The sequence below is a fragment of the Callospermophilus lateralis genome, chromosome 15, assembly GCF_048772815.1.
Source record: "Callospermophilus lateralis isolate mCalLat2 chromosome 15, mCalLat2.hap1, whole genome shotgun sequence".
NCBI classification, from domain to species: domain Eukaryota; kingdom Metazoa; phylum Chordata; class Mammalia; order Rodentia; family Sciuridae; genus Callospermophilus; species Callospermophilus lateralis.
The window spans coordinates 28686081-28699843 of record NC_135319.1 but is presented as its reverse complement, the minus strand read 5'-3'; the positions used below and the strand labels follow the sequence as shown (position 1 = coordinate 28699843).

The 13763-nt window shown below is 32.8% G+C and overlaps 1 protein-coding gene across 16 annotated transcripts in view; it reads left to right on the top strand.

Annotated features, from left to right (window-relative positions):
* Nucleotides 1-516: 516 nt before the first annotated feature.
* Nucleotides 517-13763, top strand: part of Pcdh15 (protocadherin related 15) — a 702462-nt gene continuing 689215 nt past the window's right edge. For all 16 annotated transcript variants that reach the window (XM_076835193.1, XM_076835192.1, XM_076835191.1 and 13 more), the window contains exon 1: nucleotides 517-607. In XM_076835193.1, the coding sequence (XP_076691308.1) occupies nucleotides 517-607 (91 nt within the window). The remainder of the gene's footprint in view (nucleotides 608-13763) is intronic.

Below are 13763 nucleotides of genomic sequence, written 5' to 3'. Positions count from 1 at the left end.
TAGCATTTTAATGATTTTTTTTCTATTTAATCATGTAAGATAAATTTTCATTGAAATTTTCATGTAAAAAAACTATCAACTAATTTACTATCTTAAATTGTTGTAGAGCAACTTACAATTTATAGCTGAATTATGTTATAGACAATGTAAGTTTAGCAACTTAAACTGATTAACATTTGATTTATCTGTAAGGTGTCAATTTTAAAGAGGATCTGTTTCTAATGTCATTTGTATGTTAATTTTTCAAACTGTTTGCTTACAAATTAAGTAACAGAAAAGATGTCTTTCCTTAGAGATTTCTTGTCTGCAAATTCATGTTGATAAAAGGTTCCAGTGCATTAAACAAGTGTGTTACTTTGTTAATGGATAGCGTGGCACAGGTAATTAACTATGAAGTCATTAAGGCTTTTCAGTGCTGTGACAGTTTTGTTTACCTATAACAGATTAATGAACATATCAAATGATCTTTCTCCCTCTTGTTATTTTAGATCAACCTTGAGTGGATTTTGACGGAAGATGTTGCAACAGTTTTTTCTCTGGAAATGTTTAGCTTCGGGGATCATCATTGGCTCTCTCTTTGCAGCTTGCTTTGGCCAATATGATGATGGTAAGGCTGCTATTAGTCTGACCTTTAGAGCTGGCAGGAATTTCTGTTATTAAATTAAAAATGAAAACACCAGAGAAATGAATACTGTTAATTTGTAGTTAAGTTTTAAAGGTTAGTAGCTATGAACAATAAGTTACCTTAACTAAAATAAGCTTATAGAAGTGGCATTGGATAAACTTTGCTGTTTAATAATTGCATTGCACTGTGGTAGAAAATCCAACATAAGATTTGAATTATATTTAATTCTATTTCTAAACTCTTGAATAAATACAAATCTAGCTATACAAAGACAGCAAAATTTCCTTTTAGACAAGATCTCCAAGGGTCAAAGTAAAAGCCACGAGTTGTTTCAGTGTTAGTATTTTAATTGAAAATTCCATTATTATACCCACCACTATTTCATCTGAAATGAGTGAATAAGGATAATAGAGTTGGTGTTTGGCTTCTTCAGTCATTCCCTGATAGTAAGTCAGTCATTTTAGAAAGATATATGTCTGCAGGCTCTTTAGGGAGATCAGACATGTTATGTCTACAATGATCGAAATATGGCTTATGGATTTCAATATTGAAAAAATCTGATCTTGAATACCACATAAGGAGAGTTAGAACATGTCTCTATGGAATTCTTTCAGTCCAAAGGGGAAAAAATGAACAAAATTCTCTCCTAAAATTTTGCAGTTTCAGAAAAACTATTTCATTCTTTTTTGTTCAACTTTTCATGTGTTTACTCAATATTTGTTCAGCATTCAAGGAACATAATTAACTATCTCATGAATATTGTCCTGTTATCTAGTTGATCTCAGTAGTAGCAAATACTCTGAATTTCTTATGTGCTTTGCTTGGCTAAAGTGATTAATCTTAGGATAGGTAAATTAATTTGATTTACCCAAATAACATTCAAGTTGTGCACATATTAAAACATTCTCAGTCTTCAATTGTTTGAGAGGTAGATTTTTGAGAGGAGGATGGCCAGCATCGCATTGGGGGTTCTTCTACCCAGAGGAATCCCAGCCACCCTAAATGGCCACCCTAAATCTTAATATCTCAAATAATTAACAAAGAATAAAAACAAACATTCAGAAATATATTTACAAAAGTGAAGCCCCTGATAGATCTAGTTCACATGGGTTATTGAATTAGACAGAGACAAAAAGGCTCTGATGGATTACTTAAGGGGGTACATCAAAGGCAGGGGTAAGGTTTCATGGGTGGAATCTTGCTTCCTGATGTCTTTTGGTCAACAGATTGTTTGACATATTGGCAGGTCATCCATCTCAGGTGCTGTGTGGAATCTTAGGCAGAACTTGAAGGGGAGGTTCACCTGCATCAGGTGATCAATCCCTGAGGGGGTGGGGGCTACAGGGAGTTTGCAATGCCAGCCTATCCCCTAATTAGGCTATTATGCACAGCAGTCCACACACAGCCCACGGATGGCTCTACAGTAGATTTCTTGGGATTTGAAGAATAATTCACATTACTAACTGTTTTCATGAAATCAACAGCTTAATCCCCTGAATAGTCATACTAATTAGCACAAGGTTTACTTTACATCTAAATTTGTAGTTCTCATCTTTGTCATTTATAAAAATTGTGAATCTCCAGTCTAAAAACAAATTTTAAAAAAAATTAGCAAAAAGTAAATAACTGCTACTTTGAAGCAAAAAGAAACAATGAGATTAAAATAGTATGACTTTATATTAAAGGAATGCATTTTAATTGCACTCTGGGTATAGATGACAAATCAGTGTGATGTGGGTTTTTTAATAAGTAATTCTATTTTTATCCATATTTAGTATTCATACTGAGCAAGGAAATATTCACTATCATTTTTCACATTAGACATTCTCAAACCATGTACATTTTAGCAATAAGACTGGTGTTACCAGAGGAAATCCCTTCTGGTTTCACCTATAATGCTATAGATTCTTAATCTCACTGTAGCTGATGATCTTCTGTTAAACTACTCACTTAGCTTCCAATATAAACTTGTCAGGTCACTGTTGGTTATCATATACTCAACTTTTTGAAGCAGAGTGTACCTCCTCACCCGACCACTGATAGTATGGTAGGTGGTCCTTTAAGCCCTACACACTTAGATTACTTACTTACACTCACAGTTACAGTGGCTTCTCAAGTCACTCCTCCAAAGGTGTGACTCACTCTTAGCAAGATTGAAAGTATGGCAACTATAGCAGATGAACTTAAGCTCTATATTGTGTTTTCTGGAGATTTCCTAATTGCATATGCATTTCAATATTTCCTCTTTATAGGCATCCTTCAATGTGCCCCTGAAGTAATAATACATTCTTCTTCCTTACCAAACCAAATGTTTACTTCTTTCAGATCTCCCTCAATTTCAGACTCTTTGGTATTAGTTTTCTTCTGTTATTCAGTTATGTGTGACTAACATGGTTTCCATAGATATTTCTTTAAAAAAATGCCTATAAAATTATGAGCATATAATATGCAAGGAGGAAATCAGAACCAGACAAACCATGACTAACACAACATTTGACTAGATTGGAATATGTAATATGGAAATATTAAAGCAATATTTTTACTCAAATGTTTGGGTTGTGGATATGTGACTCTGTTGAAGAAAGATAATGGTGATGATCATAAACAGGATTGGAAAAAAAATGAAAAGTTTAATGAAAATAATGCTTTTGCCATAGATAATCCACTTGTTGGATTATGATAGTTGACAACAAATTTACATGCACATTTAGGAGCTTCAGAGAAGAATGAAGGAAAAAAAATGTTAAGTTATCCTGGGACAACTAATAAGGTAGTGCAGGTCTTTGTTGCCAGAATAGTACCCGGGCTTTCAGATAAGAATGATTTCTCATGTTTTTTTTTTTTTTTTATGCATTTATTTACTTAAGTGTTTGGAGGAAATAAAAAGGTACTGTTTATTTAATAAGTATTTTATCATGAAATGGAATATTCTAGTGTTATCCAAATGTCTAAAATTGTTTCTAAGAAAGAGATATTGTATAATGATAATTGTCAAAAATTTATAATATTTTTACTAGAAAAATTTAGTCATGTTTTAAGTCTTTTATTATTTCTCATTCAAATTGTTGGGTTAAGTTCTTAGATGCAGTCATAAAATTTGTTGGTAATCTACTCGATAATGGTCATTTCATTTGGTATATGACTGTATATCTTAGCCTGTATTAATAATATAAATTAAGTTCATATTATTATATTTAATTCAAAAGTCAGAATCTAACTGGTATATTTAGAAAATTAGAGAAATTAATAGATTTGTAGTTTATAATGTATTGATAAAAGTCTTATTCTTTTCCATAAATAGAACATTAAATTTGATAATATTTCATCTTATCTTTTAATGCATTACTGATCCTGACAATATTGGAATATATGCCCTGATCCCAAACTGAGTGTTCAGAGCCTAGAAAGGAGGAATCTTTAGGAAGCAGAGAAAGAAAGGTTATGGGCTACATTTTAGGTTACAGTGAATAAAACCTTTTAATAATATAATCCTTATTTAAGCATTTGGTTTTGAACACAGGAATGGCCAATAAAAGGAAGATCATAAATGGATAATGAATGTTTTTTTTCATTTTTAATGTTTCCTCTATATTTTTATGTTTTTCATACTTAAAATATACTACTGCTAAGGAGGTGGCAGATACCTGTAATCTCTGGTATTCTTGAGGTTGAGGCAGGAGGACTGCAAATTTGAGGCTAGCCTGGGGAATTTAGTGAGAGCTTGTCTCAAAATAAATAAATCAATAAAAATAGCATGGGATGTAACTCAGTGGTAAATCACCTCTGGGTGCAATCCCCAGTACCACAAATAATAAAAGTAAATAAGTAAAATATATTACTGCCAAACTCAGAGAAGTGTTTGTTTACAAATACATTATGAGAAAGTCTGAACCAAAGCATTGGAGGGTTTTTAAAATATGTATTTGCCAGTGGGAGGGGATATGCATGTGTACTGGAGGTGCATTTGAGAGATGGGGCAGAGAGATAGGAAGAGAGACAGTGAATGCCATGATGAATAAAAACAATCTATTGAGAAGGGATTCTCCCTGCTCAAGCAGTTAACCTGGAAGCCGAAAATCTTCCATTTTGTCTTTCACCTGTTACATAAATTAGCATATTCCTATGATGTAAATGATGACAATGGGACCTTTATATAATGGAAACATGAACAACTATATATGGAGCTTTTATATAATGGACAACATGAACAACTATATAAAGGGATCATATTTAAACCCTGAAACAGTCAAAACACTTCCTGGGCCTCAGTGTGGTTATAAATAAGAATAATCCTCCCCAACTCAATTTTATTCCATTTTACATAGAATCTGGCATATGACCAATTTTCAACTAAAATTTTTACATTTATTGTTTTTATTATTTTTATAAAGAATTATTTATTCGTCTTTTTAGAAACTGCACATTTATTTATAAAATTGTGCTCATGTATATATTCCTACATAAATACACATAAATCTTCATGTATATATTCACATGACACTTAAACTGAACTTTGAGGACAAGCTCTAGGTTGATGCTTGTCCTTATGTAATCTATGGAAGGTCAGTGATGAGATAGAAATACCAATCAGTTAAAATTTCACCTTGTTTTAAGAAATTCCCAGAAACTTCATCTTTATCAATGGATCCAGGGGTCATGAAGTTGAGTGCTACTAACTTATACTAATTATACTTAAAAGTTTAATTATAATTAATTAAATTAATCATAAATCACATGCTAATGATAAAATCATAAGGAAAAAATACTACCCAATGAGTCAAAATACTAATGTTTTTTGAGCAAGAAGAATCCACAAACAGGGTCCTACTGCAAAAGGTATTGATGGTTCATGTGTCCAGGTGTTTATGCACCATCACAGAGGACACTGTTACACCAATTCTCTCAATCAAGGAATGTTGTGTGGTTGTTTGAAGGTCATTCACTCTGTCCCCTGGATTACGTTTGAAATATTTTTAAAATTTCTCATTGTTTGAGCTCCCTATCATAAGATTAACACAGATTGTCTTTCTCCTGTTTACATTATTTTTCTGTGAATATAGTGCAATGTAATAATTTCTCTTGAGTCTGTTTCAGTTATAAAATTAAAGATGATGTTGGAGACCATCTAAGAACTTTTCAGTGAGCTTGTTTTCCCCTGAAATGTCTTAATTCCTCATTTAAATTTGATTCTTAATGCACAATAAATACTGAGCAAACATACATATTTCATTAAATGTGTATATAAAATCATGCACACTTAATACACAAGTAGTATATATTTTCAAAAATAAAACCAAATATAACATATTGTTGTGCAGATTTGTTCATCTAAATACAGTTTAGATATCTTTCCTTATTTACCCCTTCACTTATTCCATATTAAAAGGTGTATTTTTATTCTGAGAACTTAAATTCAAATTTTATGAGTAACGTTTTTACTTTCCCTATGTGAATATCTACAATTCTATAAAGCTTCTTGGAAGCTTTATAAAGAAATGCATACATGATCTCTCTCTCTCTCTCTCTCTCTCTCTCTCTCTCTCTCACACACACACACACACACACACACACACACACACACACTAGATTACCTACCAGGAATGTTTTTAAAAATGGTATGGTAAGAAAGAATGTTGTTACTTTCTAAGTAGGCTTCAGTAAAAACTTTCGTAAGCAAATCTTAATTTCATTTATGGATGTAAGCCTGCTTTGTCTGTTTTTTAGATTGTACTCACCCTTGCAATTTGTTCTTCCTCTTTTCTAAAGCTTAGTAATCTTGTGTGGAAACTTTTTCCTGCCCCAAACAGATTCATTTTAAAAGTCAAGGTTTGAAAGTATATGTCTTTTTTTTTTTAGCAATAATTTTTTAAAATCAGGTTCAATCTGTAACTTCTCTTAAGTTCTAACCTCCTAAGAAGAACACTTCAATAACCTTTATATATTTGAGTAACAGACTTTCTTAAATATATATATATATATATATATATATTATATGTAATATATATATATTTTTTTTTCCAGAAGGCAAGGGACCTAAAGAGATAGAATAAAATAGATCTCTTATAATTAGAAGACTAATGATTATATGTTGATTTTCTCCTCTCAGTTATGTTGTCTCTCTGTCTCATGTAGTGTCTCTCTCTATCTCTCCCCCCCACACACACATGCGCATACACGTACATATACATTCACATGTTATTTTCTAGGTAACTGAAAATAGATAGCCAGATATCAATACTTCATACTCTTCTTTGCCCTGTTGACTCAGGGAAATGAATTAAAAGTCTAATTTCATAGTTAAGCAATGCAGAAAAAATTAATAATTTTAAGGCAGATTCTTCCCTTTGTGGCTGTACAATATTAAAAATTTGAAGTCATTGGAAAAAAATCACATCCTAATCATTTAAAAAGGCAGAACTAATTTTAAATATTCTTAATAGAAATTAAAATTGAACAAAAATGTAATTATAAACTTGCTTGGCTTGGAGTCATCAGTGCTTCGTACAACTCATAATAGAGGGGCTTTTCTTAGTTGGATCTTTCCCTGTCAATTCTCTGTACCTGTTACAACCACTTCTTCATCAATTCCCTTAAGCTCTGCAATTTGTTTTTTCTCACAACTCTACTGAAACTGCACTCTCTAGGGTCTCCAATGACTACTTCCTTGGGCAAATCCCATCATTTTCTAGTATTTCAGTAAAAAGCATTATTGATCTACCTTTCCTGCAACTTTATATCTCTCAAAGGTTCTTTGTGCTGACCTTTTCTGCCTATTGGACTTCTACTCCATCTTCTGGTGAATGTACTAGCTTTTTCTGGTCTGTAATTTTAAAAATTTTTCATTCTTGTTTACTTTCCATAAGCAACAATATTTTATAATAAGCAAATTTATGTATTTTCTGAAAATGAAACAAAATCCTTTTTTTTTTTTTTTTGCTAACTTCTATTCCCTCCAACTTCCCTTTCTCTAGCTGTGTGTCCAGGGCATATACTCTTATTTTACCTCTACTCCACAATTTGGATGCTCTGTGGAACATATATTTAGCTATCATGTGATTGAAAATCAAACTCCAAGAAAAGTATTAGAAAACAATTCAATTCCTGCATTCCTGTATAACAAGGGAGATAATCATGTTTTATGTAATAATATAATTACGTACAGTATATGTGTATAGGAAGAAAACACATCAAAAATATTTTGAAGAATTCGGAGCAAAGATGATCAGACAATTCTTACAGGAAGAATTTTGATTTTGCGTTTTAAAAGTCTTGAGAATCATAAAGAAATTTAAGAAAAGCTGTGAAAATATTGGGATGATATTCTGATTTGAGATATAGATAGTTATTTCTTTGCAATATAGAACTTGGCACATGATGGATTTTTTAAATATACTTTTAGTTTGTTTATTTAGTTTAGTTTTTTTTGTTTTTAATGGTGCTGGGGAATGTACACAGTTTCTCACATGTGCTGGGCAAGTGCTTTACCACTGAGGCACACAACCCTATCCCTGTACATGCTGTTTTATAATCTCAGTCATATAAGGTTAGATGGTAAATAATCAAGAGATAACAAAATAGCAGGCACTTGATGGCCATGATCATTATCCCTTTTTCAAAAATATGCAATAGCAGAGGACATTACCCACATTTTATAAACACCCATCAGCAGCCACCAGCATATCCTTATATATGTACCCACCTTTGAGAAGCAATGTGGCATGGGGGTTGAAAGTATGTACCTCAGAGGGAGCCAGCCTGCCTCGATCTGAATTCTAGCTTATAAAACTCTGTAGTTATGTGGCTATGGTTAATTCTTTAATCTTTCTTTCTTAAACTTCTTTATCAATAACATGTAACTAGTGAGAGTATTTGCCTTAGAGAAGTATTGTAAAGAATTACTTTATGTAAGGGGTTGAGATAAATAATGGTCACATTGATCCTTCTGTCAGTGGCTTTCATTATCATGGTCATCTAAAGTAACTTGTTAGTCAATATGTGAGCTCCCCTTTTTATTTATAGTTACTTGTATAACCAAGTTCAAATTGCTTAATCTCATTATGCCATCTTTGCTTATCTGTAAAATGGAGTAAATGATACTGCTTATCTCATGGGATTATTGTGAGTTCAGATGAGGCAAAGCATAAGATGCATTTGTGTCATTTCCAGGTACAAAAGAAGGTGAAGTATGTTTTATATATATGTTAAGTTATGTGTATGAGCTTGTGTGCCTGTTTGTTTATTGTTACCAGAATAATAGGAATGCCATTAATAAAATTATGGTAATAAATGCATAAAAATTCATTTAATTCATATTTTAATAAAATAAAGATTCTTTGTGGGAGATGGCAAAAATTAGGCAGATTATTTGCTAATGTCTTACCATGAATTTCAAACATTAACCAGGAACAGATACAAAACCAATCAGTTTGCTAGAGTTACCATAACCAAAAACTTCAAACTGTGTAGCTTACATAAGAGAAATTGACTTTTTCACAGTTTAACAGACTGGAATTGCCCAGGATCAAGGTCTCAGCAGTATTGATTTCCTCTTGGTATATAGATGGTCACCCTGTTGCTGCGTCTTCACATGATTCTCCTTGTGTACAGGCACACCCCTATTGTCTCTGTTTGTGTCTTAATCTCTATATAAGACCATCAGTGAAGTTGGATTAGGTTTCGCCATCCAGGTCTAATTTTAAATCCTTCTTCAAAGCCTGAATCTCCAAATACAGTCACATTTTGAGTGACGGCACAGTAAGGAATCAAAGTATAAATTCTTGGAGACATAGTCCAGCCTCAAATAATGACATAGAGATAGATCCCAATAAAGTGTACCCAGGAGTTTTAGTTCTTACTCTTCAATACTGCACAGTTTTCTAAGTTTATGGCTTTTATCAGACTTCACCTGCTATTAAGAACAAAACTATCCCTGGTGTCTTTGCCCTCATTCAGTTGCCCCAGATGGTAAGCAATGTATATTGTTCATATGCAAAATCTCTGAGACTTCAATTGGGCAGAGTTGGAGCCAAGAATGAACACAGAAGACAGAGACAGAAGCCAGAGCCTCTGAAATCCACAGAAATGAGGAAAGAAAGAAAGGTCCTGAGGGCAGCAGGTGTAAGCAGAAGGTAAAAAGTGACCAGAGAAGCAGTTGAAAGTATAGTGATAGATGAGATATGGGGCAACATTAAGGGTATATGTCGGCCAAAATGCCTATCAGCTCCTTTTTGCATTTTTTTGCCAATCTTCACTGTTCTCTTTATAGGATTAGTCCTTGGGAGTAAGGACAGCTTAATTCTGGATTCTTCAGTGAAAATTACAATTAGGCATTAACTCTGAATACAGGAGCTAGGAAGGCCAGGGCCTTCTGCTTCTTGTTTATTATTTAAATTTTATGTTCTAGTTTATATTTGTCTCTCAGTATGCATTTTTGAAATAAATAAATGAAATTCTCTTATGCTTGTTCCATTCATCTATAAGAAGCAGTATATTTGGTAAATATTCAATTTGTTCTGCTCGATTGTTTAGACCTTTAGCTATTAGACAGGACTATGTATCTATTTCTGGGCAGTGAAATGCGTGAAAGAATGATGCATTATTGCTGGGCTTATATCACAAAAATATCTTGTTCAGTTCTTTAGTCTCTTTTTTTGCAAAACAACTAATGAAGCTATATGTTATGGATGTAAGTTATAAAAGGAGATATCTCCATTAGCCCTTTCTGAGTCACTCCATCTCTTCTTGCCCTACTCCCACTCACCCACGAAGAATACCCACCAGAAGAAGAAAATGCATTCATCTCTCAAATTTAAGAGCTAAATTGCAATTGAAGCTCAGCTATCCAAAGCTATTCAACTTCTTTCTTGCACTCAGTAAAACAAAACAGTCTTCCTTACTCTGAATTACTTAATACGTTATTTTTTTTCCAAATATCTTCCCAAAGGTCTTTAACTAACTACTAAATTAGGTTACATTCTAGTATTCTTGGTCCATTACAATCTATTCTCACTTTACCTATTTATATTATTTCCCAGGATTTTTCAAGAAATATCAAACATGTATTCACATTGAATTTTTCCCATTATTAGAATGTTAAATTTCCATTCCCTTCTCTTTGTGCTATTTAAAGTCTTTTTGTTTTCTTATGGTTCCTTCAGTCTTTGCCCTCTCCCTCTCCACCTATATATATATATATATTTTTTTTCTATTTCCCTTTCCATGTCCCCATTCTCACTGCCAGTCCTATTTCTCCTACATCGTATTTATACCCTGTTGTGTTTCTCATTTCCTTTTTCTCTTGTCTGAGGTACCCATCCTGTCTCATGTCCTTCCCCCTCTTTCTTTTTCTCTGTCTCCAGTTTAATTCTCAGATTTAGTAATTATATTCAGTAAATATATTCTCACAAACACTTTAGTAATGTTCTTACATATCATGTCATTCCTTTCTGTTTAATAAGCTTCTTGAAGCATGCCAACATTTATTTTATGCATAAACACCATATGCTAATAATAACCATTGGCATTTATTTTGCACTTATTAATTAAGACATCCATGTAGGTTATTTTATTTAATCTTGACAAGTTTCCCATGAAGTGTTTGTTATTAGAACAATAATCATGCACTGTTTTATTAATTGCCCAGGATCAATTTATCAACAGTGTTGATTTCCTCTTGGTATATAGATGGTCACCCTGTTGCTGCATCTTCACATGGTCCTCCTTGTATTCAGGCACACCCCTATTGTCTCTGTTAGTGTCTCAATCTCCATATAAGATCATCAGTGAAGTTGAATTAGGTTCCACCATCCAGGTCTAATATTTTATTAATAGTATGTCTGCTTTATAGATCAGGATGCTATGAGGACACAAAGAAATTCAGCTGCTTTCCTAGTGTAGTACAACTATTGAATGGCAATACTAACACCAAATCTTTTATTATCTGCTCCATATGCTATTATATTATAATATCAAAATCCCAACAATATCCTATTCTTTCAGATTTTACTTCATTTTAGCTACTGCTTGATAATTATTGATTATCATTCAATATCATTGCTAATGCCATCCAGTCAAAATTAATGTTCATTGTTCCCTTTATTGCATGCCATATGATATTTCTCATGTTTAGATTATAAAATAAGAGACCATCTTATTTTCTTTTATTTCCCTCAACACCTATTAGAAGGGTCCAATTTTCTTGCTTATTGAAATAAATAAGCATTGAAGAAAAAACAGACTGAGAGATGAACTACTTCTTTTAACAATATAGTAACAAGTTGGTGAGTTTTCAGGATAGTTGCTGTAGTCCAAGCAGCAATTTAAAAACCTGTTTAAAGAAAGTTTGGTATTTAGACACTGCTCAACAATGATATAGGAACAAAAGCAATCAATAACTATGTATGGTGTGAAAGATGTTACCTATAGTATACGTTTTGTTTCCTGTTCAGAAAATGGAGTCTATATCTATATCTATCCCTACTATCCCTATATGGTATATGTATACACACACACACACACACACACACACACACACACACCAGTTACTATTTGTACAATGGTGACATGTAATTTAGAAAAGTGTATAGGAAATTCAAACTCTGAATCCATGCTTTCCTGAGGTGTGTTTCCTGTATTGCTTGGTCTTCTATGATTATGAACTGCTATTCCTGTTAATTATTCATAATGCTGGTGGAATGCACTGCTGTAGTTTTTCTCTGAGATCAGTGGCTCAATTCATGCTACTAATCTTCCCCATTCTTGCTCTTCTTGTAGGATCCTATTCTGCCCCTCAGGGCCGCCCAATTAGACTGCTCAGCGAAGACTGTTCAGCTAGTTTGAGTTTATTAAGTGTTTTTATTGAACAACTAGAATACTGATGACAGTTCTTCAGGCTTAGACTTAGAAAATGTTTAAAAAGAAAATTGCTAACAGTCATCAATATTTTATGAGGTTGTATCAGGATTCATGTGCACTTGGTCTGCTGGTTATATATGATGTGTTTCTGATAATATCACCATAAGGAAAAATATATAGCATATTAAAGAAATAATAATAATGTATCTTTTTTTAAAGAGAGAGAAGAGAGAGAGAGAGAGTATTTTTTAATATTTATTTTTCAGTTTGCGATGGACACAACATTTTTATTTTATTTTATGTGGTGCTGAGGATCGAACCCAGCACCCCGCACATGCCAGGCAAGTGCATTACCGCTTGGGCCACATCTCCAGCTCCAATAATATTGTTTTAATCTCTCCATTTTCACTAATTTGTTCAATTAAGTATAGCATGCATTTCTGACAAATTGATTATGTGCATATTATGCTTTTAATAATAAAATATTTAATATTTAATAATTGCTTTTGTGACTTATATGTGCCATATACATTATGAATACATTCTTTAATCACACTGAGTATGTATATATATAACAATATAGATTCATGACAGGGTAGTAATATATGACAAGTATTCATGACAACATTGGGAAAAACAGTTTACTGAATGTATTTTGAAGATAAAGCCTCCCAGTTTAGTTGGTGTGTTGAATATAGAGAAGACAAAAATGCTAGGATTTAAAGTTTGATTTTACTATATTTGGTTTGAATATCCAGAAGGCTGAATGACCCGCCTTATTAAAGAAATAAATATAGTTACAAGTTAGCCATGAAAAGGCAGATTTTAGAAGTCCAGCAACATAAGGAAGAATCAGCAAGGATATTGATGTGGAGAGACAGTTAAAGAGAGGAAAACCAGCAGAAAATGGTTTATCAGAAGTCAAATGAAGATGGCATCACAAAGAGATCGGCTGAGTCTAGTATTACTGAGCGAGGTGTCCTACAAGGACAATACATCAAATTAGTATTGTGACACTCAATTTTGACCTGTACAAAAATGGCTTGATGAAATTTTGAATTGTGAAAGTTTGTAGTTGGGTTCAATTGAAAATGTAACTAAAAGGAATATAGGCAGTTGAAATACAAAGATACAAAATGGTTTTTTTTGTTTCTTGTTTTATTCAGTGGGCAGTGAAAACAGACACAAATCAGGAAATAAAGGGCAAGATCATTTATCCAATTCAGATCTTTGTGATGTAGAAATATACTAAACTAGACACCACCACTGAGAGGGCTAGAGAAGA